This window comes from Zonotrichia leucophrys, chromosome 20 (genome assembly GCF_028769735.1).
Source record: "Zonotrichia leucophrys gambelii isolate GWCS_2022_RI chromosome 20, RI_Zleu_2.0, whole genome shotgun sequence".
NCBI classification, from domain to species: Eukaryota; Metazoa; Chordata; class Aves; order Passeriformes; family Passerellidae; genus Zonotrichia; species Zonotrichia leucophrys.
The window spans coordinates 8531091-8557583 of NC_088189.1; the positions used below are offsets into that span (position 1 = coordinate 8531091).

The 26493-nt window shown below is 46.6% G+C and overlaps 1 protein-coding gene across 1 annotated transcript; it reads left to right on the forward strand.

Moving 5' to 3' along the window:
• Positions 1-339: 339 nt before the first annotated feature.
• SLC13A3 (solute carrier family 13 member 3) lies at positions 340-26243 on the forward strand. Its single transcript, XM_064729615.1, has 13 exons — positions 340-489; positions 9427-9692; positions 10001-10164; positions 14592-14658; positions 15380-15565; positions 16405-16530; positions 18921-19016; positions 20624-20728; positions 21713-21810; positions 23020-23132; positions 23397-23558; positions 23888-24025; positions 24611-26243. Exons 1-13 carry the CDS (start codon positions 379-381, stop codon positions 24794-24796), a joined length of 1818 nt encoding a protein of 605 aa, XP_064585685.1. The 5' UTR covers positions 340-378; the 3' UTR covers positions 24797-26243.
• The last annotated feature ends 250 nt before the right edge of the window (positions 26244-26493 follow it).

The window sequence follows — 26493 nt, forward strand, 5'->3', positions numbered from 1 at the left end:
AGCTCACACTTGTGTGAGCCAAGACTTCTCCTCTTGCTTTTCCGCTATTTCCCATGGCTCTATCCCGCTCCGCGCCGCTGACCTTTTGTTTTAGATGTTGCTTATTTTTAATAAGGAAAAAAAAAGAAAAAGAAAAAAAGGCTGGGAAATGGCGAGATGGGGGGAAGGAGGGGGATCTAGGGGCCGTATAAAGGGCGGGTACCGGGGGTAGGAGGCGGTACAGCGGGGCACAGCGCCGTGGGGCGGTGCGGGGCCCCTCCCGGAGGGCGAGGCGGGGCGGGGAAGGGCGGGGGGTCCCGGGGGGGGTGCCGCCCACCGGGAGGGCCGATCCCGGGGGATAAAGCGGGGGCGCGGGGTGGCCGCGGCGATGGGCGCGGGATGGCGGCGCTGGGGGCGCTGGTGAAGAAGGCGTGGAGCGTGCGGAGGTTCGTGGTGCTGCTGTGCGCGCCGCTGGCGCTGGTGCCCATCCTGCTCAGCCTCCCCCCTAAGGTACCGCCAGGGCACCCCGGGTGGGCACTGCGGGTTTGGGGAGCCCGCTGCGGGACGGGGGGCACGGACACTGACACAGACAGAGTGCGGGCACGGAGCGGGGCATGGGCACGGACAGGCTGCGGGACACCGGCACAGACAGAGTGCGGGGCACGGAGCGGGAGAACGCACCGGGGATGCTGCGCCGGGAGCTCCGGGTGTGAGGAGCCTCGTTCCGCCCTGGGAGGATCGGGGACACAGCCTTGGGGCTCCGTGCCACCGCTTGCCTCAGCACCAGCAGAATTCGCCTCTCCAGAGGGTCACCCTGCTGCCTGACCATGGAGCAGAGTGGGCTGCACAGCTCCTCACATTTTTCCAGCAACTTAAAGTGCGAATGGATGGGGCGTCCTGCGGTCATGTCGGGTTTATAGGAGGAAGAAGGGATAGGTAACGTGAATTCTGTTTGATGTTTCTTATATAGATATTTGGAGGTGGGAGGATCGTATCAGCTCAAGCTCAGTGGCAATGATGAGTGCTTCTTGCTGGTACCCAAGCGCCCTGTAGCTTTTATCAGCAGTGCCCAAATGGCATCTGGGGAAGCTGAGGCAAGACCAGCATCACCCAGAGCTGGGGTAGAACTGAGTGTCCGGTGCTGGGAGTTTACCTGGCATCGCTGGCACATCCCCTGAGCGATGGGAGTGGCGGTGGGACAGGGACCCGCGGAGCTGTGCTCAGTTCGTGCTGCAGGGCTGCTCCGGAGTGCCCGCCCCGCTGTGGGTGACACTCAGGGGAACTGTGGTGCTGTATCTGTAAAGGCTTTGCGAGTAAGATAAGTGGTGTTGTGTAAAGGTGGAAACTGCTCTCCTCTGAAGGTTTGTGCTTTAGCATGTGATGAGCTGCCCATAAAGCAATCTGCGGCAAGGCTTTGGGGGCTGGAGGATTTTTTTTGCACGGCTCTTGTGCACCAGGAACCTCTGAGCCTTAGGTGCAAGTCCAGAGGGCAGTGAAGACATTGTGGATGTCTTCACTGCCCTGTGGACTTTTTTGCACCATTGACTTCAGTGTGAGCTGGATTTCACCCTCATGGTCTGACTCAGATCCATTTGAGAATGACCTAAAATAAGTAACGGTCAGTATGTAGTGAACATAGAATAGTTTAGGAGCTGTAAGGACACAAAGCTGGCACTAAGTTCTGCCTGTTCAGTGCTTGTTAGGTGAAACCTTCTCCTTTGAGATACAAAATACACCTGTTAAATTTAAAAATAATATAGATTGACCATTGCTTTATTTAGTGACACCATATATTAAACGAGACATTTGTTTGGATTGAATGTCACTTTTTTCCTCTGTTTTATATAGTTGGCTAAGCTATGAATGGGACTGTGTTAAATGTCTGCCTCAAGGAGCAGAAAACGCATTGCACACAACAGGTACTAAATTCCCTTGTGGATTCATAACTGAAGAGTTACATTTCTACATTAATTTTCAATAGCTGAACAAATGACTTCTAGTGTATTTAATATCATCCTGTTTGACTTTGGCACTTGGTAAAATTGTGAGATAGGATTAGAGAGGGAGGAGATGCACTGTATGCTAAGTGCAAGTTCATGTCTGGTCTGTGCAGGCGTTACTAGTGAGAAAAAATCACAGATGAGCCCAGCACTGTGGGAAGGGCCTTGATTTCACTGTTCTGTGTGCCGGTAGAAGTGTGTAGAGTCACACAGGCTGTACAAGGATTTGGATGTTCAGGAAGGGGATTTCTATAGGTGTACAGAACTAAAAAATGTCTCTGTGGTGTAATGGTACTGCTCTCTCCTGCTCAGCTCCCAGAGTGAGCTGGTAGCCCACTCTAGGGTGCAGTCCGTGGAGGACCTCATGGATAGGGTGGTCTGATCAACTCTGTTTTATTGAAGAAAAAATGGTGTTGGGAAAGTGGAAATGTTTGCAGCTGAGCAGGCAGCAAAGCAGGAATATAGCCGTTGTGATGGAAGGAGACCCTGGCAGAGCTTGCTGCTCAGCTTGGGGGTCTTTTCTTCATTCTACATGGATTTTAAATCATCACAGATGGTAGCAGTGTCACTGGCTGGTGCCTGTCAAAACCTGGATGCTCACATGAGTGAGTATTTCAAGCAAGTCCAAACTGCAGCTTCCCCAAGTTGTCTCAAGGTTTGGCATAGGGGGGAACCTGTAGCTGCTAACTCCTGTACACAGTTGTTCATGTTCAGGGGTCAATGATTCATCCAGGGTTTCAACACTAAACTCTCTCACTTGTTCAACAAGAAAAGAAACTTGCTGTTGCATCAACAGGGGATTAAGTTCTGACGTCCAGAGCTCGCCTGACCCCCTGTCCGCAGCCCGAGCCGCGAGGGGCTGTGGGAGGGGAAGGAGCAGGTTATGCTTTTAACCACACTGTGAGAGCAGCAAGGGGCAGGAGCAGGGTCAGCAGGCAGGGGATCAGGGGCGGCAGAGTGTGGAAGTTGTCCTGGCATGTGATGGTAAGGGCTGCATGCCCTCACTGCACTGCCCGGGTCAGGCGTCTGTCTGTCCTGCCACGGGACTGCAGGACAGCCTGGCCTCTCCTGGGCAGGCAGCTCGTGAGAGCTGCTGCAGGTGGCCAGCGAGAACTCGACTGACTGGGCTGTACTGGGGTTACTGGGAGCCTGTCCCAGGCAGGGAGGGCGTGCAGGGATAGCAGGCTGGGGCAGGAGGAGCCCTGTGTGATGTGCAGTCACTGGAACAGCTGCAATGCTGCCGAGTCCTGTGCATCTGGAACACAGGGCTGTTGGACAAGCTGGAGAGAGCCCTGTGCTCCTGCTGGGATGGTGGAATGCTGCCTGGCAGGGTGCAACAGGAACTGCTAGGAGAGGAGAAGCAGTGAGGCTCAGCCTCTGCTGGTCTCAGGATGAGCATTCCCTTGTGAGAAGGTGTTCTTACAGGCACCTCTGCAGTAATTTCCTCTCTGTCGATGTTAACAATTTGTTCTCACATCGTGTCACCATTTACTCCCTGCTAGGATGCTCTGCAATTTTAGTCACCCAAAGGATTTCTACCATAAAAAGCCACTTCAGCTTTGGTTTCAAGGGCAGCATTTCACTTGGATCTGGAGACCAAGACCTCATGCCTTAAAGCTGATAGAACACACCAGGCTGTGGCTCCTTGGGTTAGTGTGTCCTTTCTGAGTGATACCCTGTGATGTGGGTGCAGTGGGTTTTCCCTACACTTAAGTGACATCCCTCTGGAAACAAAAGAGACAAATCATCCATCAGGTCTGCTCTTGCTCACTGGTGATGGACTCCAACATCCACATCTTCAAACTGTGATTAGAGCTCTTGCCAGCTGTCACTCTGCAGTGGATTTTCTCCAGATCCTTATGTGAGTCCCTTCACAGAGGAATGGTGACAGGGCTACCACTGCTGCTGTTATGTTAATTGCCCTTGTTTTTAATTGATGGCCTCTGTAGGTGGTGGTTGTGTAGAGAAGGCTGGTGAAAAATGGTTTTGTCTGCAGCCTCCTTTCTGCTAAACAGAAGAATGAAATTTCTGCTTTGTGGGTGTTTGCTGAGACCTCAGGGTGTGCTGCCCAAGCTGTGTGTGGAACAATGCTTTGTGTCCACCACATCAGGCAGCAGAAGGGAATGATCTCTGTGGAGCCAGTTGTCTGCACAGGGCTTTGTGTGTCACCTCCTGCTCTGGTTGCTGCTGAAATGGCTGAATATTTGTCCCGTGAGTGGAAGTGCCTGTGACCCCCCTGCTCGGAGGGCTGTGAATGATTGCAAAGAGCTGGGGCAGGGCAGGAGGGGCTGGAGGAACTGTTCTGCTGGAAGGGGCATGGGGGCACTTTTAATGAGCTGTGCAAAGAGCTTGTTCCAACAGCTTCTAATGAACTCAATGTCTACAGCCTCTTGGCTTGGTAACAGCTGAGGCAGCCAAATCTGCTAAAAGGAGCTCTGGGCAGGCAAATAGGGCCCAGTGCCTTCAGAAAACTGACTTGACTTCCTCAGTGGCCATGGAGCAATTTAAAATTAACTTGGATGATGGTGATGGGTCCTCCTGGTTAGTGCAAGGAGACTTTAAGATCTTCCAGAAGAAAAGTGACACTGCTTGCACTGGAGAGCAAAGAGCATGAAGGGTGGCTTTGGGGGCAGAAGGGTGATGCAAATGTAGACAAAGGGGATGGGAGTGGGCTGTCCTGCATGCTGGAGGAGCTGGATCCTGGCTGGAGAGCACAGCGGGAGCATGGACAGGCAGGGAACAGGCTAGAGAGCAGCCTGGCAGGAGAAATAAGTGATTGTAGCCTGGTTTTGCATTTCATACACAAAGTCCATCTCTGCAGTGTTTGTGTGTGGTGGTTTGGGAAGGCCAGTTTCACAGACCTGGAAGCAATGGTCAGTTAAAAGATGAGAGCAAGAACTTCATTGGGGAAAGAGGGAGATAACTGAAGGTACAGTGACTCCATTTTACCGCATCCTCTGTGAGCTTCAGCCCAGAGAGAGGGTCAGCCTGGCAAAGAGCAAGCTGGCACTGGGAGGGTGTGAAAGCAGCAATACTTGGGTTGGGGGAAAGGGAAATCTTTATTGACAGGAGTTAGTATTAATTGGAAAACACAACTGCATATAAAACATGTCTGCCTGATTCCTGCCTGTGTCTGCAATGGTTGACTCAATGGTTATCAAGGTCGTTTCTGTGGTTCTATGAAAAAAGATATGGAAGAAATCCCTGGGCAGGGTGTTGAGAGTGATGAACACAAATGTTGGAATCTGCTGCCAGATGGACAGTGCAGAAAAAGCCACATTCAATGAAGCATTTTTGTTCTATACTGAGCAAAGTTCTGATAGTGCAATCCTACAGCATAAGAAACTGACTGATAATTTTTTTACTGTGACAGTAACTAAATGGAAATTTTAAATTTCATACATCTAATCCTGGCTACTTTAAAATCTTTAAGTTCAGACAACTTCCAAACAATAATTTTTCAAGAGCCTGAAGAGTTTGTTGTGTACCAATAAAGTGGGTATATTTCTATAAGTATAGATGGAGATCAGCAGGGATGCTGACCACATGCCAGGCTGATCTGTAGCCTCCCTTGGGAAGTATTAAAAAAAAAAAAAAGGTAGGAGATCATAATATGTAATTAGCTCAACACAGCTACAGGACTGGCTACCCACAGCCAAGGTGGTAAATGTGGTATTTGTGTGTATGGGATGTGTGAAAGTTGACAAGAGCAGTGGAGAGTCTACCAGGCTGCTGTTTGTTGAGTTGGTGACTTTTTGCCATACACTCAATTTGCCCACTTTATCTGAGCTTCAGCTGTCTCATTTTAAAACAGACTTTTTTTTTTTTTTGCCAACTACAAAATACCTCAGGAAGTTCAAATAAAAGTGTTTAAGCTTTATGTCGTTTTAGCAGAGGAAAATAGATTCCCTGAAGCTCTTGCAGCTTTGTGGCCTGTGTTACTGGCCCCTTTCTAGCCACTCTGCAAACAGCCAGCAGGAGCAAAAGGACTGCACTGGCAGGGGGCTGGTAAACAGGGCTTGGGCTGAGTCCAGATTACATAATGCTTGCAGGAGCTGGGTTAGTGGAAATCAGATTCCCAGCTCCATCCTGCTGGAGAGCAGGTCCTGGGCACAGTGGGGCTGGTGGCACAGTGACAGCACTCAGTGCTTGTTTTCTGCTCCAGGTTGTTCTGTATATCACAGGTAGGATGTTTCTTTGTGATAGCAGAGGGATAAAAGGGCTTGATAAGCTCCAATTCAGCCAAAATCTCTCTTGGTGCTGCTATCAAGGTCCTGGAGGAGCCCTGTCTGCCCCTCTTTTGCCTGGTTAGAGGTTGGTGGGAGCCTGTGTGGCTGATGGGGCTGTGATGACCATGCAGCATTCAGGGCATGATGGAGAAAACCCAGAATTTGGCAGTGCCAAGGCAGGGCTGCTTTGAGCACTGAATCTACCTCATGGGGTAGCTGTGGGCACTGGTTCTGATGGGGAACAAGGTCCAGCTGCAGGTCCTGGTGTCCCTCTAAGGCTGTGCCTGGGTGACCCAGCTTGCCTCCCCTGACCCACATTCCCTGCCAGAGCCTCCTTTCCCTGGGGCACCTCATCTGCCCTGCCCTGAGACTGCAGCACACAGCCTCGTGCCTTGGCTTCCTCTGCCGCAGCCCAGCAGGTCCCCAGGGTGGAAAATCCCCAGTGCTGGAGTGGGGCAAAGACAGCATCTGTGTCTGGAGGGGCAGAGGTCGATCCCAAGGCTCTTGAGCAACAGGAAGAGGAGCTGCTGCAGTCCAGAGCCACAAGTGCTTTCCTGGAAATCATTAAATGGCTGTAAAATTAACCTGATCACAAGATCCATTTTACAGTTCATATGTGCCACCATGAACTTTGATAGAATTCTGTTGAAAAATGTAAATACAAAGGTGCAGGGAGATACAAGAAGTAGAAGGAGTCCCGACAAGGATGCAGCCAAGGGATGGAAGGATGAAGATCATGTGGAGGTGATGGTGCCACACAGAGCAGCTTGTTCAGCCCAGCCTGTCCAGGACCATTCTCCTGACATTTGTTAGCATTTATTGCTTGTGTACTAACCAAACATACCAAACACCTGGGACATCAATTAGTTAACATTTGCAAAATGTCTTGAAATCAAAAAACTTTCAATTTCATATAGAGTTTGGTTCAATTTCATCGATGATTATTTTTTTCATTCTGGGGAATGCTTGGTTGAAATTGAAGTTATTGTGGATTGGTCTTGTTCCTTTTTTGTTCAATGGTGGTTCTATCTCAAAAACCAATATAGCTGCTATTTGTCCTCTTTTAGGGTAGAATAAATTGGATAAACAACATTACTGTTTTTTTCAAGTGGTTTCCTGTTGATCCATATAGGTTTCAAAAATTCAGGGAAGCCTCTCACACAACAGTTCTTTCTGCCCTGTTTCATTTTTACCCCTTGGCTTTTGATCTTGCAGTGGAGAGGAATTATTAGATTGATGCTGTGTCTCATTGCAGTGTTTTCCAGAACATTTTCCATACACTGGAGAATAAATGTCCATTACTTATAATTAGTTTTCTAAATTGTACATCATCTATTTTGTAAAGTCAATTAAAGCCTTCACTGATATGTTCTTGTATCATTGTTAAATATTTTCAGTTGCTCTACTCCAGTAAGAGCTAAAGTGTCTTTATTTTGAAGCTGACTTTGGTGCAACTTTACTTGCAGGAAACTGAAGAATATTTTGCCAGTGGGAGAAAAAATTATCCATATGGCCTTTGGAAATCAAATGGAAGAGAGCTTAATGAGAGCAAAGCTATTTATTTGGCATACAAAAAGAACCATAGTAAAGAGGAATTATCAGTTGGCACAGGAACTGAATCAGTAATCTAGTGGCAAACACTTGAAAACATGATTCTTTGTTTTTGTAAAGTTTATCACTGCCAGGTTTGCTGCTCTGGTCCTGCTGGTTTGGGGGAAGTGAAGAGCAGGGAGCCCATGAGAGCTTCCAGGGCTGGGCTGAGCCTGAGGGTTTTGCTTCACACACTCTCATGTGTCATTTTACTGGCATCTAAAATTAGGTCTGAAAGTGATCTTGAAATCCAGATCTTGGGCACTTCATATGAGGCACTGACACTGCTACAATTAATGTATGAAAAAAAAATCAGTTACACTCAGTTCTGCTGTGCTTATGCTTCCACATTCACTGGGGCCTTGCTAGCAGGACCCCTTGTCAATGCAAAGCCTGGGTGCAAAAACAAAATCAGGAATTCTGTCATTTTGTCCACCTTTCAAACCCTCACTTGCAGATGTGGTGAACATAAATCCATGTTGGTTTTGACCTCCTTCAGCCCAGGCCAACAGCAAATCGTTCATAGGTGAACAGGCAGGTGGTGGCTGTGCTGTACCTGCTCTGGTGCCTGGCTGAGCCCTCAAAAGATGGGGCTGAGACCACATTATCCCCAAAATGGAGCTCCCACAGTCCCCAGCCTTGGCAGGGAGCAGAGCCATCATCTCCCCCTCAGAAGCCCAGGGGAGGAAGGTCCCAGCAGAGGCACAGAGGTGCCTTTGAGTAGCAATTCAACCTGCACAACAAGCTGGCAAAGTGATAAAATAAATAGCTCTGTGGCTTCCAAGTGATGCTCAGCAGTTATTTATAGTGCAGTGGGCACTCTGCCTGTGCTTGCTGACAATGTCCCTCTTGAGGCCTGCTGTGACCCAGCTCAGCTCTGCCCTGGGCTCTCCCGTCCTGGGCTCGGGGCCGCTCTCCCGACTTCCTCCCATTGCTCGTTGTTTTGGCTGTGGCTGTGGTGACAAATGGCTTTGGTCTAGTTTGTGCCTCCTGGGTGGATGGGTGAATTCACACTGTGGCCTGGGGGCCCTGGGTTTCTGCCAGCCTTGGCCAAGGCTGGGGTGATGCCTGCAGGAAGTGCTGTGACACCGGGGTGCTTGATTTACTGATTTCCGTAGGGACTGGGATCCCTTGCCATGGAATGGGCTCTCATAAATCTCTTGGGAGACTCTGATCCAAGAAAAGAAGCCTTTCTGAGGGCTGCCTATTGCAAATGTGGGGAGCATACATCTCTGCTTTTGCATAGCTGTGCAGAGCACGGTCTGCGGAAGTTGGAGGGAAAGCACAAACATTAAATGGGTCAGACACCTGAGCATGTCAGCAGCAATGCCAGCCCTAATTCAACACTGTGGGGCAGTTCCTGCTCTCCAAAGATTCCTTGATTGATGCCTGCAAGCACATGGGAAGATCAGGCAATCAAGGAGAATTTTGGTTTTGCTGTGGTCTCGGATCAGTCCTGAACCCCTTACACAATGTAGGAGGCTAGATGTTGTACTTGATAGAAATTATTTGGGAGAAGTTCTGTATCCTTAAGGGAGTAGCTGGAATATTTTGCTTCTCTAAGTGTCTCCAAGTGACAAGATGTCTCTGTAATGCCACATCTCACTTTTCCTCTCCTCCTTTTGCAGGAAGGAAGATGCCTCTATGTGATCCTGCTGATGGCCCTGTACTGGTGCACCGAGGCCCTGCCCTTGGCTGTGACAGCCCTGCTGCCCATCGTCCTCTTTCCCTTCCTGGGGATCCTCCCATCTAACAAAGTTTGCCCACAATACTTTTTAGACACCAATTTCCTGTTCCTCAGTGGTTTAATCATGGCCTCGGCCATCGAGGAGTGGAATTTACACCGCAGGATTGCCCTCCGGGTGCTTATGCTGGTGGGAGTCCAGCCAGCCAGGTGACTATGGGGGCTCTCCCTGGGGGATGTGAGCTGCAGGGGCTTGGGAAGAGGCTCTGCTGTCCTACTCCAATAGTGGGGGCTGTCCAAACCCCCTTTTCTCCATTTGTTCAGCTGCTTGCCCTTGGGCCAGTTCAGCACATCATTTGGTTCAGCCCCATGCTTGTGCCCCATCCAGTTTCAGGAGGGTCACAGAAATCCTTTTTGGTATTGGTTTTGTTATCTCTGCACATGAGCTTTTCCTCCCAATGTGTCAGAGAACTTGCCAAACTGAAGAAATTCAGCTTTTCCTTTTTTCTCTCTTTCAGACTAATCTTAGGGATGATGTTGACAACGTCTTTCCTGTCCATGTGGTTAAGTAACACTGCCTCCACTGCTATGATGCTTCCAATTGCAAATGCAATTTTAAAAAGCCTCTTTGGGGAGAAAGACACATCTAAGGATATGAACAGGGAAAATGAAGAAAACCAAGGTAATTGAGACAGGGCAGTAGTATAAGCCAGCTGAGGTCTGCCCTGCTGCCCTTAAATCTGCCCCATTTTATTGACTTCACTGGCACAAATACCAGCTCAATCTCAGGCTGGTCCCACTTTACTGCACACTTTATTCCCATGGTGGAAGAATATTGGCAGACAACTCCCTTTTATCTGCCCTTTCCTCATGCCATGCAATGCTTATGGGTGGCCTGGAAAACCAAAGAGGTGATGCCCAGCCAACCTGCTCCATAAAGCTGCAGCTGGCACAGGTTAAAGTCCAGCTCTGTGGCACGGTGGTGGTGGGTTTGTAGGGATGCTGTGGGGATGGCTGGAGCCAGGGAGGGCTGTAGATAAGGCAGGTGATGAGTGGGGTCCCTCCCTGTGGCACACAGAGCTGTTGTGCACTTGGGACAAGTGTGTTCTATTGTTTTCCTGTTTGTTCACCCATGGAACTGGAGCCTGAGCTGGAGAGAAAGCAAGGACTCAAGGGAAGGCTGGCAGGTGAAATAACTGTCCATAAAGTGCTTTGTGATTTTTCCCATCTTCATGTTGCTGTTTGGTGTTGTTGCTGAGCAGGTTGAGGATAGGTCAGGGGTATGTGGCCAGGTAAGACCTTTCTGCAGCCCTCTCTTCACAAGCCATTCACCAGAACTTTGGGCTTCTGGCAGACAGTGATGAGAAACGGCAATCCAGAAATGACATCCTGACATCCCCTTTGCAGCTATTGCTGATAGCTGGAACAGCAGTCACAGCTTCTTCTTCTGCTGCTTCTTCTGCTTCTTCTTGCACTAATTAGTAATTCATCTGTGATTTAAAAGCAATGGCTTCTTAGTTCCTGCTGAGTCCTAAGACAGATAAAGGAGTCCCCAGAAGAATGCTCAAACATGTGCACACCTAATAAAGATATAGTTAATCATTCATCATTGATGTGTAGCAATTATGAGATATTTGCACTCCAGTTTGCTTTATGAATTTTTGACTATTCGCATCTATTAAAATCAACCTCACTGATTTCCTTGCTATAATTTCCTGTTCTGTGTTTTGTCAGTCTGCTTTGAACATTTTGTCCCCAGCCTCTGAATCTGACTGTGTAGTTGTGGCTGTAAGCACAGTAGAGTTTGGGAACACATAAAAGGAGGATTCCTCACCTTGTCCTAGACACTGTTAAGCACAGAATTAACATCCTTGACTCACACTTGCAGTGGTAAGAGAAACCAGAAAAGGCAAAGGAGGGGAATGCAGGTAGAAGAATGAATAAAGTGATGCTTTGCAAATATCATGTGATGGTGTGATTATGTTTGGGGTTTTTTGTGTGGTTTTTTTGAGATAAAGGCTTTCAAAGTTATTTATGATACAAGCAAAGGAGGAATCACCTGTAAAATGTACATTTTGTACATCAAAATCTGTATTTTTATGTAGACTTTTTATTTGAACTTTAGTGTCCCAAGTTAGACTCACCCTTTTCTGTAATCTTTCTGAATGGATGAGCAAAGCTGAGTTCCTGGAAGGAAGCCCTAAACCTAAAGTCAGTCAAAAGTGACAAATCTGATGTTACACTTAGGAGTGGAGATGTGCAGATGAGAAAAAGGTATACTCATTTCATAGTTTACTAAATGTTTATAATCTCTCTGAATTGTGATCTGTGCTCCAAAAAAGACAGATTCATTTGTGAAGGGAGCTGTATGTGGAAGAAAACTTGTACAATGGCAGGTGATAAAATCCATTAGCCAATTGACTTGGTTTCATAATACTGAGGTAGAGTCCATGAGGTAAAAAAATATTTGGGCAGTTAAAAATAGCAATTTAAAATATAATAAAGAATATGTGAAATTTCAAAGCATTTGACTCGCAGCAAAAAAATCTCAACAAGTGTATGAAACCAGTTTTGTGTAGGACTTTGCTTACACACATGGAGCCTGCAATTAAGTGATCTCTGATCAGTTGGTGACACTTTTTTCCTGATAAGAGAATCTCAAGATTTTGATCACTTATGTCCATGCTCAGCCGTGTGGGCAGCATATTACAGATCAGCAAATATTTACATTCTTGTGTCATTGAACAAATCATTGCACTCAGTTTTAGCTGTCATTTTCACACTCTTGGCCTCTGATGCAGGAGAGCAGGCAGTGAGGTTGGGTGGCTGAAGTCCCAGCTGGTTCTGGTGGACCAAAGCAGGGTTATAAATTTAACTCCAACAGACATTTTTCAGCTTCTAGAACTTTCCTTTTGGAGGGGAGCTGTGCAGTTCTGTCTGATATCTCCAGCAACAGGTGTGTGACAAGCTGGAAGCTGCTGTGCCTGTGAACCTGACCTCTCTCTGCTTCTGCCCACTAACCCCTCATTGGCAATATTTCATTTCTCTGAGCACCTTAAACATCTCCAGGCAAAAATCACAAAAAAAATTTCCATTCTTTTTTCCTTCACAGAGAATATTCTGCAAATTCATGATAAACTGCATTCAGTGCTTGAGGTGTAACTGAGTAACAGACCTGGGAATTATGTCTCTAGAGGTGTAACTGGCAAATGTGCACTTTTGGACAGTGCTGCCTGGTTTGACTGCCTAATCCCAGGCAGTGCTGGCAGGGTGTGGCCACAGCACTGCTGCCTCTATCTCTCAGTCAGTGGAAATAGTCCTTTTCGGGTCTTTTCAACCTTTTAGAAACAGTAAAAAATGTAATTAAAGCAAAAATTATCTAGGAAAAGCATCTCTACCTCTAAGGTATATGAGGTATTTTGGTGAAATGGCCACAGAATCCTCATACAGCTCTGTGAGAGGTGTGCACAGCTGGGTCCAAACTGTGTTACCTTTGGCCTTTTCTAACTTACGGATCTGTAATAATTTTCAATTCCTATTTTATAAATTTAATAGAAAAATCTCTGCAGTATGCTTGGCTTTCCTTTGCATGGTTACCTTTGCAAACCTTCCTTGAAAAATAACTCACAGATGGTCCTGCTCAGATGGGCTGGTAGTCTGAGCTTAGCAGGGGAAAAAATTTAAAAAATGTTGAAGTAGAATGAAATGTTTTTGCAGAGCCAGGACTGGGCTTCAGTGGGACAGAAGTGTAAGAGCCTTTGGGCTAAATCCATTGAGGGACCAACAGTCAACCATGGGTTAATGTTCATCCTTCTAATTACATCCCTTCATCATGGCAAGCTTGGGGTGGAAGTTCAGCATGTGTGTGTGTCCAAGCCAATTACCTCCAATTCAGTAAATTAGCCATGTGTAAAACATGACATTGCAAAAATCCTTGGTTCACTGAGCTGGAACGAGCGCAGTGTCTCGGTGCACATGTGAGTGAGTCCAGAGACTTTGACCACTGCCTTCTCTCCATGCTTTTGAACTCTAGGTCACATTGGGTGGAAGGGAATTTGGTTTGGGGCTAAGAAGGGGTGCAGGGAAATTTGGGGATTGCTTGGGTGGCAGCAGCAGGAGTTGGGCTCTGTATGCAGCTGTCTGCAGAGCACAGGGAAGTGCAGCACACAAACCTCTGCTCCCAAAACCACACGGAGAGGACAAGGAAAGGCAGCAGAGCCAGCAGGGGTGGGGAAGGGCCTCCTGGGCTGAAGGTGGATAAAACTCACAAGTGCTGCAGTCCTGTGAGGAACATGGAAAATGAAGTTTGTAGCACATCTCCCAACCTCAGGAGGCCAAGCCATGACCACAAATGCCACGAGCCTTAATGTCAGGTCTGGTAACAGAGAGTGATTGTGTTGCATTTCTATTTTTTGAATATGGTCAAGGGGTGTGCAGCTCCCAGAGTACTGGGACTGGCTGCTCAGCCTGCAGGCTCTGGCATTTGTGGAGAGGATGATGGGTTTGGAATGGTCCTTGTTGTCAGGGTGGCTTTTGGAGGAGCTGGTACAAAACCTAATCCCAAATGTGTCTCACTCTTGTCTTTAAAGAAGGAATTGCAGCATTATGGTGTCTGCACTAGGTGACTGCAGCGTGTAAAATTCTCAACCCATGGGAATGAAGCTCAATGCTCCTGCTGTGCCTTGAGGAACCTGCCTTACAGATACAACAAAGCCCAACACTGTTCCTTCCTAAGAATGATTAAAGTTAATCCTCCCCCAAGAAAACCCACCCCAAACCCTTGACTTGGTAAGGGATACCCTCGAAGTCTTGGCTGTGTTAGGAGATCCCAAAGGCCTTTGGCAGAAGCTGTGAAGGGACCAAGTGCCTGGGTGTTGGAGGAGAAGCTGGGTGCTGTGGTAGGGCTGGAGCAGTGGCAGGAGGAGGAGGAAGGCTCCTTCATCCCTGCCAGGTGTGAGCTCCTGACCCCATCCCCTTGGTGTGAGCTCACCCTTCATTTGCACAGCCCCTCCTCTAACATGGTAGCGGTTTCCTCTGTCCCTCTGTTGGTTCAAGGAGAATTTTCTAGATGCTTTGAACTGTTTTAAAGTCCTCATCTTTCTTTTTCAGCATCTTTACAGCAGAATAAACTTTACACTGTACCAACTGAGATGCAGTTTCTGGCAAGTACTGAGGAGTAAGTTAACTATAAAGTTTGTATTAGACTTGAGAAAGAACTATCCCCTGAGCTAGACCAAGTGTTAGGAATTTGAAATTCAATCATTGCAATGTTTTGATTATACCAAACATCCCGGTCACTGATGATAAAAACCCTGCTCTGTGTGTCCAGCATCCCTCTGCATGTCCAAATCATTACAGAGAATTTTTTCAGCCACTCTGAAATCACAGCCAGAGGTGTTTCCTGCTGGGGATTTGCGCTTGGTTTTCTCAGGAACATCAAATGTGTGAAGCCAATGATGTAAACCCCCCCAGGATTTACACACTGGCGATGGTCCTGCTTTGATAACAAGGATGGGGAGGAAACATCTTTGCAGGAACATAGGAACAGACGTTTCTTCCCTCAAATCTATCAAATTTTAGTTCTTTTTCCTTTTTGGGAGTCCTGTGGACTTTATGCTCAGTGTTGCAAGCTGCTGAGGGGCTGAGCAAGGCACAGGCACCCTCGGCTCCTGTGGATGGGTCTGGGGGTGCTCTGTCCTCTGCAAGGCTGACAGTCCCAGTGGCACTTCACCAAGCAGACCCCTCTGCAGCACTGAGCTGCTGAGGTGTCCCTGAGCACCACACTGGTAGCTTGGATTTCTAAAAGCTGGGAATTTTCCTTCTGTCAAGGCTCTGAAGTGGTTGCACTGTATTTAAACCAGGGCTTTCACCGGATTCTCTTTTGGACTGTTTTAAAGCAAAGATCTGGCGGAGGAGAAGGAGCTCTCCAGTGATGCTCTCTCAGACTTAAAGAAGGAGGAGGAATACAAAACAAACATATGGAAAGGTTTCCTCATCTCCATCCCATATGCAGCCAGCATTGGAGGCACAGCAACGCTGACAGGAACTGCACCAAACCTCATCCTTCTGGGACAGCTGAAGAGGTATGGGAGGCTGTCCTGGGGATCCCTGTGAGTCCTGCAGGACACAGACATGTTCTTCATCCCTGCAGGAAATTCCTTTCTGTGCTGAGTGCTGGCTTGGAAAATTCATGTTCTTCCAGAGTGTTTTGGGAAATGAAAGCAGGGAGTGCACCAGCCTTAGATTTAATGAGTAGGTTTCCAGCCTAGGCAGGCAGGCTGTCAGCCAGACTGGAGCATGTGTGCTTCACCTCCCTGATGCTTTTAATCCCATTGAATTTAATGGGACTTGACTCCACACCTACAATTAACCTGGTAACTGTTTTGATGTAGTGCTTTGTGAGCAATTATAGCTGCTGCTGTATGGGAGAAAGAAAAATAATGAACACACCACTTCTTAGTCATAAAATATTCCTCCTATGTGCACAGGAGCAGAGATTTGTGCCAGCCCAGGTGCCCACAGATATTTCTTACTTTTGCTGAGTACATATAGCCTGTCCTGGGCACTGCAGCATCCCTGCAAGGTTCATGTCCAGACTTCCCAGTAGTTTCTGTAGCAGGATTTAATCCGGGGTGTTCAGGAGGATCTTTGCATGAAGGCCTTGTCCAGCTGGAGGGAGATTTCCAGAACTTTCCTTGCCCAGCTGGGCTGGGTGAGATGGGGGTGCCAGGGTGTCCTGTGAGTTGTTCCAACACAACACTCCCACTTTTCCTTATGCCCAGATAACTCACAGGGATAGTTTTTAAATGCACAGGGGCAGGTTTGTGGGATATTGCACTGCTGATTTCAGATGCTTGTTTACCCGTGGATGGAAGGGTTGCTTTCCCATCTTGCATTAACTTGATTTTTCCCGTTTGCTTAGTTATTTTCCAGAATGTGATGTGGTGAACTTTGGTTCTTGGTTTATGTTTGCATTTCCTTTAATGCTGATTTTTCTTCTCATGGGATGGCTATGGATCTCTATCCTGTATGGAGGAATTAACCTGAGGTATGTTGATATTCACTCTACATATATGTAGTCTGGTTATATTAGCATTATGTTTTCATCATGCTTCTCCTCTTAAATCTACTGACATCACCCAGGATCATCTCCTGGAAAGTGGGGGAATTTACAACTAACTCTAGCAGGCCCATCCCATAACAGGTCATCTATTTTTAAAAAGCTGATACAGAATAGGAAGGTTTTAAAGATATCTCATAGTTACGTATACTTTATCCAACTGAAATGCATGTACAGAGTATGTGTTATATTCATTCAGTTAAATGTATAATTTTTAAAGGTAGTTTTACTGCCTGACCTTGGCCTATGGAGGGTAAATGGCAGATTTTTAATGACAGAAGGAAAAGCAGATTTAGCTTTGAAGACTGTGATAAAATCTTGGTTGCCCATGAAAGAAACAGGATTTCTTCTTGGGGCAAAAACCTGGGTTTAGAACAGATTACTTCACAACAGGGCTTAATTTTACAACAAGGTGTTAATCTGTAACTGAGAATAACATGTTTTTCCAGTAAATCTTTGCTGGACACATGCAACCCCTCAGTGTGCACAGCCCACAGTGATTGCAGCCCTGCTCTGCTGCTCATGTGGAGCCTTTTCCCCCTCCACACTCTCACAAGTGATGGTAACAAAGTCAGAGTCTTGCTTCCTCCAGGGACCATACAGAATTCGTGATATTTAGAAAAGCCTTTAATTGTTGTTTTGACTTTAAAATGCAAATGTGGGGAGAGGGGAATAAAGAAGAACAGGTGTCCAAATATTTACATTGTCTCAGACATAGGGAGAAAAAAAGATCAATGGGAAAGTTTTAATCCAGAAAATGCCAAAGGCTTGTCCTTGACTTGCTGGTGGGGTTTCTCAGGAGGCTCTGGGTGCTGCTGTGTGGTGCTTGGCCAGCTCAATCCTGAGAGCTGGGCTGCTCTCACCGTGTGCCAGGGCTTGTGCAGAGCTGAGTTCCCGGGTCCCTGGGCATAGCACATGGCACACGGCACATAGCACATGGCACATCCCCAGCCTCAGGTGAGGGAAGAGGCCCAAGGCAGGGAAAGGCAGAGCTGCTGTGGAGCTCAGGGACGTGATGCTCTGTGTTTGCTTTGGCTCATCCCCCGAGCTCTATTGGGATAGCTGGGCCAGCACAGATGCCACAATTCCCCCGTGGTGGAGGGGACACTGCAAAGCTCCTCCAGTACAGCCAGGGCTCCACAGGAGCCTTGCTTGGGCTGTAACTGCCTGGGGATGGTGCCTGGAGTTCTCTGTGGGCAGGTCCTGGGTGTCTGCAGCCCAGGGGGACACCTGGGCTTTGCTTGGATCTAAAAAGGCATTAAAAGGCTGAGGTGATAAAGGAGGACTATCAGAAACTGGGTCCAACAAAGTGAGCTGTAAAGCTGGGATGGAAATGAGAAAGAAGTTAAGTGGGTTTGGAAATATCCTGTTTTAAGAGAGGAGAATGGAGCTTTTTGAAGTGGGCTGTCTGAGATGAGGCTGCTGTTAATAACACCTCCCAAAAACCAAGAAATTAAAGGGCCAGTAACTTGAAAGCAGCAGCTTCTGAATGATCAACCATTCATCTCTATAGAACATCCAGCCACTCTTTGAAACAATAAATGAATTAAGGAAGGGCAGGGATCTCGGGGATGGGCAGATGTGTCTGACACAGAAATTTGGGATTGCAGTTTTAATCAAGGTCACAGTGTTAGAAACCAGGTTCAGTGTCATGGGATGTGATGGGAGATGAAGTGCAAGATATGAATATATCATTTGTATGCACATGCTACAAAGGAGCAAACAGTGAGCAGTCAGTGAGCAGCCAGGCTAAGAGGCTTAGCCAGGAGCACATTAACATTCCCGGCCACTTAGAAATTCCTCACATTTTTTGTTGATCCCCAGCAGCATCCTGGGATCACCCAGGAAATTACAAGTGACTTGAAAAATGAAGGGACAGATTAATTTTCTGTGTCACCCTATTTGTAGTCATCCTGTCCAAGTAGGTAACTTGCTTGGAAGGAAGACAAGGAAATCCTGCAATGTTGGGACTTTCACTTGGCAATCACAGCCCATGCTGGAGGAAACAGTTCAGAATATAAATGAGAGGAAACTTCCTCACCTCTGCAGGGACTCCTTTGTGTGAATGCAGAGACAAAGGATATATAAAATAAAGATTTATTACCATTATCTGAGCAGAGATTTTCATTGTTAGTCTTCATAATCTGAAGATAACACAAACTGAGCTGCCAGAGACGTGCAGCTCTTTGAACCTTGAAGAGCAGGTGCTGGAGAGAAGGACACTGAGTCCTGCATAGAAAATGCATTATTTCCTATGTGCCACTTAGGTCAGAGGCATGTAAAAATGCATGTAAAAATATAATTGTGTTTCTTGGCAGGGGCTGGAAAACAAAAAAGTCAAATATAAGAGTGGATGCAGAAGCCCGAGCCAAGGAGGTGATAAAGGAGGACTACCAGAAACTGGGTCCAACAAAGTGAGTTGTAAAGCTGGGATAGAAATGAGAAATAAATTAAGTGAGTTTGGAAATATCCTGTTTTAAGAGTGGAGAATTGTGGGGAATGGAGCTTTTTAAAGAAAATTGTACCTATATTTCTACTGAGTCTGTTTGTAACCTGCTGAACTTTGCTTTTTGCACGCTCCAGCCCCCTCACCTTTGCTAGCATGAATAATTGCAAATAGCAGCTTGCTCTCAAATCTTCTGAAGAACAACATTCCTGGTATAGAGGGAATTCATGCTGGGTTGTTTAATTACTCTTTATGATTTTTCTACTCCAGGAACAAACCCAGTTCTGTGTGAGTTAGGTGCCAACCAACACAAGCTGGATTTCAAGGGTTTGTGCATACAGAAGGCATTTGCTGAATCAAATTATGGATATGAATCATATGGATTGTGGATATACTTAAGGAAATCTTGAAGCTCAGGGAAAGTATATGTAAAGAAGTCAGATCCATGCCATGGAACAAATTATTTTTTCTGAATAATTCCCTCAACTATGCTAGTCAAGTGAGGAAAGTAAAAGCTGGTACAAACTGCAATGATGGGGATTATATTTTGGAGTAAGGCACCAGCAGAAAGAAACACGAGTTTTAGACTTCTGAGAAATGCCAAGAAAAAGGAGGAAGCAGGAAAAGCTGAAATCCAACCCTGCATATGTCCAACCATCCACTGTAGGTTGAAACTGTAGGGTTTTTCCTTAAATGGTGTGTGTTTCCCCATCTGTAAAATAATATTTTCATACTCAGGGTAGTGCTGTGAATATCCAGTGATGTTTGTGTCATGCTACTGACATTGTAATTATTTCTGTTGTGTGGAACATGGAGTGGTTCTTCAAAGGCAGCTCTCTGTGCCTGCACTGTAAATGAAAGCAATTGGTTTATTTGTTCCATGCAGTACATTATCAGCAGTCTGCAAAATGTCTCTGAAAGAATCAAAGTCCCACTTTGAGATCTAGGAGTGGGAAAGTCCATTAAGCTGAGCTCTACCAATTTGATTAGCAACCCCATAACTAAAAATCAGCTCAAGCAGCCTCTTCCCAAGGGCTTGTGAGCCCTTGCCTGTGCTCAGAGAGATTTTAAATAGAATTTTGAGGCATCATCTTAAACCTTGGTTAAACCTTAACTCCACTAGATACTTAGTGAATGCTATTGCCTTTTACCCTGCTGTTTGTCATGAGTCTAAGGGACAGTGTTTAGATTTTGACCTTGGAGGAATTTGTTCCTGCTGTCTCATGTATGATTTGAATCTCAATCATCCTGTTGTGTGGCTTGAGCTGCAGTGCCACCATGCCTGGCTGGTGTCCTGGAGGGACATGGTCACAGGGGTCAGCCTTGCATCCACTGCTGGGACATCCCTGATCCCCATCCCTCTCCTTAATGTCTGCCAATGAGAGACCATTGCTGGCAAACACCAGTATTTGCAAATAGATTTACAGTCTGTCCCAATGTGTCACTGTAGCTGGTTTTAGAAAATCAGCTCTCACTTCTCAGCCAAGATGCTGCAGCAGGAGCTGGGTACTTGTCCCAGCTTGGATCCACCCCTTTAGCACATCAGCATTTTAACCTCATTTCTTTTCATTTCAGGTTTGCAGAACAGGCAATTTTCTTCTTCTTCTGCATGTTTGCAATCATGCTGTTCTCCAGGGATCCCAAATTCATTCCAGGCTGGGCAAGCTTGTTTGCACCAGGGTAAGATTTTTTATTTTCCTTCCACTCTGCCATTTTGCAGTAACATTTCCAGGTCATTGACATTCCTGAGTTTCTGATTGTGTTGCTTAACACTATTACTCAGATTTCCTGGAATAAATTAAATCAAGTAGCAGAGCCAACTTTGCATTTTCTGTCTCCTAGAGGAGGTGCATGAAGCTGGTGGGAAGTTGTGATGTGTCTGTTTGAGGCCATCCCTAGGATTTAATGTTGGGAATGCTGTTTACAGGATATTTGTAATAAATACTGAGTTCTTTAGGCAATCCACTGATTTCATCAGTGGTCTGAAGACTGAAGAGAGATGGCAGGAGCTGATTCTGAGTGTTGTCCTGTCTGTTTCCCAAGTTTGTGTCCCCTGTGACAACCATACCTTGTGAAGATGAATAGATACAGCAGTTAGGGGATGCTAGAGCTCACAGAGGGTGTTGTTATTTCTTAAAAGAAGAGATCTTCATAGTTTGGTGGGGTTTTTTCACATAAAATCCTAGTTTGATAAATGTTTCCTTAATATAGCAAAGTACTTATGGACCTTTTCCTCATCAGTTAATAACTCCTTAAATCTATCACATGCTTAAGGTTTTTACTGGATGGAGCCTGCCCTTCACCTGACAGTCTGAGCATTTTGCAAAGAGCTCATGTAAATAAGATGTTTTGGGCTCTGTCTCTCTTCCTCCCTGCAATAGGCTCAGGAAACTTGTCCTTTCAACTCTGCAATCAGAAAACCAAAACATCACTGTGGAGGGGATTAGACCTTGGTTTTTACTTTTGTAGGGCAGCTTTTCTGGGGGGTTCACAGCCCATGGTAGAAAATTAGCTCGACAGGGAATTAAAAAACAACTCTGAACAACAAGCATTGTTCAAACCTGATGGAAACTTGTAATCTTCTTTGGTAAATCCCTGTTCTCATAAACTTTGTAATTCTACAGGCTTGAGCTTCTTACAAGTGTTTCTGCTGCTTTTGGACAGGTTTATCTCAGATGCAGTTACAGGAATCACCATTGTGATTATACTGTTCTTCTTCCCTTCACAAAAGCCTTCCCTCAGGTGGTGGTTTGACTTGAAAGGTGAGTAGGAGACCCTCCAGGCAGGGCCTGTGTGCCTGCCTGTGTCCTGGCAGGGCAGGCATGGGGCAAGGAGCAGTGCTGTCCCCCCTTGGAGCTGCAGGGGGGAGCAGGGTGGCTTCAAGGGGCCATTTCATCCTAGAAAGGCTTTTTTTAAAAAAATCTGAAGTACCAGCAGAAGCTCAGCAGTCACTGCCCTGCTGCTGATGGCAGGAATGGCTTGGTTGCTCATGGACATGTCAGGGTTGATGCCATGGTGGGATGAAGTGACCTGAAATGGGTGTTCATTTACCCATGGTGTTCATTTACACAGCAGGTCTGATGGTGGAGCACAGGATTGGTGTCTGACTTCCCAAAGGCTCCTGCCCTTCAAGGAAAGCATGGACCTCTGAGAGGGCAGAGCTGGCCTAGCTGTCCATTCTCACACATAGGTGCTCTTCCTCAGTTTCTGGAATAATTTGAATTCCTAAAGCACAAACTCTGCACCAGGTTTTGATGTCTTGGGTCAGTCCTCTTGAGGAGCAATGAAATACAAATTTTAATTCATAAGAGATGATCTGAATGGGGAGAAGTAGATGAAGGCCTTTTGTGGATGATGGAGAATCGCCTGGGGTCTGTGGGAACAAAATAGCAGCTGCTCTGAGTTATGCACATTTGTTGTGTTGTCCATACACAGGAAGATGTTTAATCAGGCCTCCTGTGGATAAAATATGTGCCCTTTTTCAACAGAAAATTTCAGTCCCATTAGTGCATCCTTCCTTACAACAGAGCTCACTTTATCACGTATTAAGAAATGGCTTTTAGGGGAGATGAGCTTTCTGCTGTAAAACTCACTGGCCTTTGAATGACAAATGGAAAATGAATAACATCTTTAATTCAAATGGCAGAAAATTTCCTCCTTCTATGGACTCCCATCTGTTGAAGGCAATGTTTATGTCTGTTACAGAGAGAAATTAACCATATATTAAATATCAAATCAAGAAAGCCTCAAAGAAAACTTTATTGCTAGAAAGCTATTTTTTAAAATATCTGATACTAAGTTAAATGCTCCTTTAGTTGGCTAACCCAAGACACTCCATGTGTGTATTTGATCAGCAATTCATGCCCAGTGAGCTTCAGACAGCTGTCAGACTCGTGCTGTCATTCAGTCAGGCCGTGACTGATGCTCCTCTTTGGGTGGGTGTTTGACACAGGCCTCTCCTCTTTGTCCAGCACCAAACACAGAGACCCAGCCCTTGCTGACTTGGAGGAAGGCCCAGGAGACAGTGCCCTGGAACATCATCCTGCTGCTTGGAGGAGGCTTTGCCATGGCCAAGGGCTGTGAGGTGAGGCACCATCCTGCCCAGCAGGCTTGGATCACATCAGGGGGTCACTTGGTGTTCCCATTTGGCTTTGGAAAACTTGAAACAATGGAGTCATCACACTCAAAGGACATATTTGTCAACTCCAAGTGACAGCAATACACAGCAGATATTTAAAGAGGCTACAACTCCTTGCTGTGAGACACCTGAGGACAAGTTCTAGGAGAGGACCAGTTCCCCTGCAGGGAGGCAGGAGGATGACTCCTGTTTTCTCTCTCCCTTCTGCAGGAGTCTGGCCTCTCTGTGTGGATAGGAGGCCGTCTGCATCCCCTGGAGGGTGTGCCACCTCCCGTGGCTGTCATCCTCATCACGGTTGTCATCGCCTTGTTCACGGAGTTTGCCAGCAACACTGCCACTATCATCATCTTCCTGCCTGTCTTGGCAGAGCTGGTAAAGTCATCCCATGGCAAGAGCAGCTCCTGCTCTGCCCCCTCCTTGCCCTGCCCCTTGGGTGGGTGGGTTTGTGCTGGGTCTGTGCTGGGACAGGCACTGGGGAATTTTCCTGCTCCTGGGCTTCAGGCTCTTCAAAACCCTTGGGAGCAACAAGTCCTGTGGCCTAATGTGGGCACTGAAGGAAAAAAATCCTTCAGATTTTGTTGTGAGAGATGTAGTTATTTATTACAGAGGGCTGCGCACCACTGGCTATTTGCATCCTTTGGTTCATCTCTTGGCAGCTCAAATCCCCAAGGTCCAATTTCTGTTCCCTTCTGGTTTTCCAGGCCATTCGTCTGAAAGTGAATCCCCTCTATTTAATGATACCAGGAACTATAGGATGCTCCTATGCATTCATGTTGCCAGTCTCAACACCTCCCAACTCAATTGCCTTTTCCTCTGGACATTTGATGGTCAAGGATATGGTAAGTTCCTTTAGATATATAAAATGATGAAAACAGTCAGCCTGAGTGTTTAAAGAAGGGTGTTTTCTGTATTGTAAGTACTCAATATGTAGTAAAATGAGAAGACAGAAGTCTGATACTGTTCTCAAGGGTGTTTGAAGGCACAGGATGGAAGGAGCTTGCATGAAGTTGAAATTTGGAGCCACCATGGCTCCAAATGGTGACAAAAGTGGTCTTGAGTGTGGTCAGCAACCCCCAGCCCCTTGTCCTGTTTCTCTAGTGTCAACAGCTCAACTTTCATAGGTTTCTGGATGCAGGAAAATTTCCCCAGCTCAGTGAAACAAAGCTTATGAGTAAAATTAGGCTTAGTCCCAGTTCCTGCTCACATTCCTGAGGCTAAACAGATGTTAATGTTTTTGATGGATCAAAGCTTGGTAAGCAGCTGCAGAATGGCCTTTGTGGCTTTAAGCCTGCTTAAAATGTTGCTAATATTAACAGCAATTAAACCTTCCATTTTTATAATGTTTGCATTCAAATAGCTTCATGCTTCACATGCTGTAGATGTCCAGTCTAAACTCAACAGCTGTCTTTGTATTTCTTTTGTAGGCCAGAACTGGGTTGCTCATGAATCTTATGGGAGTTCTGCTTCTTAGCCTGGCTATGAACACATGGGCCAAGAGCATCTTCCAGCTGGGGACCTTCCCTGCATGGGCCAACATCCATGCAGAAAATGCCACCTCACTTGTGACAGCTGTAGAAAATGTCACTTTAAGTGCACTAAATAAAATATGAACAAAGCCACCCCCGGGGAAGGACTCACTCACTTAGGACTGGGGCACTGGAATCGTCAGAGTTTGCACAGGAGGAAAAGCCACGTGGCCGCTCACACTGTGTGGGACCTTCTGGTTTAATTTTATTTCTAGAAATTCTGGTCAGTGTCACAACATCCATTCGTTATTTTCTCTGGAGATCTTTCCCCACCTTTTGCAGGTACAAATCCGACTCTCCCAGAGTCCTTCTGCCACAGGTGGTTGTTAACTGGACAACCTGTAAGCATGGAGCATCTTTGGGTAGATAGATGCCTGTCCCCCCATGAGAGCTGATGAGTCTTGCTGCTCCAGTTTCTGATACCCTACCTCGTTTTGGAAAGCAGCCCTGGCATCAGGGTGGAGGCAACTGGATTATTGATGTGCAGCCCAACGTGAGTGAGTGTATCAGAATCTGGCCAGGGAGAGGGCGGCGTGGCCGGGTGCTTGTGGCAGGGTGTAGGGCTGGGGTCTCGTTGCCATCTCATGAGTAATTCTCTCATGGAGGATGAGGAGCATTTCCTCAGGTTTGTGTGTGGAGGGATGACTCAGGAGATGTGTGGGTAGGACTCGGTGCATTGCTCCATGCTTTGGAAACTGGAAGGCCACGGTTTGTTTCCAAACATGTTCAATGTTTTGAAAACCTGGGGCAGCGACTGCTGCCTGGTTCTTTGCACTGAGTGCACGGTTGGGGGCTTGGGACCAAATTAATTCCTGGCATAACTTTGGACATCAGTGGTGTCTCACTGTGGTAACTTGGCCAGTCTTAGGCTGTGAGATTGACTCACTCACAAATGACCCGCTGAGTCACAGGTCAGTGGACAAGTTGCATTGGAATATTATTGACATTTCTTAAAAAATAGGCTTTGATTCTTAACGTCTTTTTAAATCAGATTGCTTGGGTACTTTCAATGAAAGCATTGCAAATTGACTGTGATTTTAATCACCATTTTATCCAATTATTTTTATTTTATTTTCTGTAAGAATATAAAATATTAAACTTAAATCATCAGTCATTGAAATAGATGATTGAATGATAAAGGATCTGATTCTTATTTTGTGGAAGGTGAGTGACTGGATCCCTGTGCTGGGACCAGTTTCTCTGACAATATAAACTGGTGGAGCTGACAAGATGAACTGGCCCGGGGTGGGGATCCAGTGCATCCCCCTGCTCCTGTGCTGCTGATAACCCCCAGGGCCAGGTAGGAGGGCTGGCAGGGAGATGTTCACCAGCTGCTGCTGCAGGGGTTACCCTGTGGGGGTCACCTTGGGGTGATGTGGCAGGTGGGAACTCGAGGGGGTTGAACTGAAATCGCCAAAACCAATTGAATGTGGAACTTTGATCAATCAAGTTTAAAAAAAAAATCCTCAATGTTCAAACAAAATCCTTAATGATTGTGGAAAGCTTAAAATAAAGCACATTGGTTAGCACATCACATGGTCCTGTTTGCTCTGTAGTTCGAGGGGAGAAAACCAAAGCCTGAGCCTCTCCCTGCTCCAGCTCCATCCCTGATTTGGGCAGTGGCTCCCCAGGAGGAGCAGGAGGGCAGTGCAGTCCTGTGAAACACCGGAGCAATGCGAAAACCCCTGGCCCAGCATCTCAGGGCTGCTCTGCTCAAGAGCCTTTGAGCACACCCCAAATCCCTGCTTGGCTGTGCTGGGTTTGGGCACTGTCATTCTGCG

Excerpts from the sequence above, each read along its gene's own strand:
- SLC13A3 (XM_064729615.1), top strand. The coding sequence starts at position 379 with ATGGCGGCGCTGGGGGCGCTGGTGAAGAAGGCGTGGAGCGTGCGGAGG. Across the intron at positions 23,133-23,396 it reads CCATGGCCAAGGGCTGTGAG|GAGTCTGGCCTCTCTGTGTG; the intron begins GTGAGGCACCAT and ends TCCCTTCTGCAG. Across the intron at positions 24,026-24,610 it reads ATTTGATGGTCAAGGATATG|GCCAGAACTGGGTTGCTCAT; the intron begins GTAAGTTCCTTT and ends TTTCTTTTGTAG.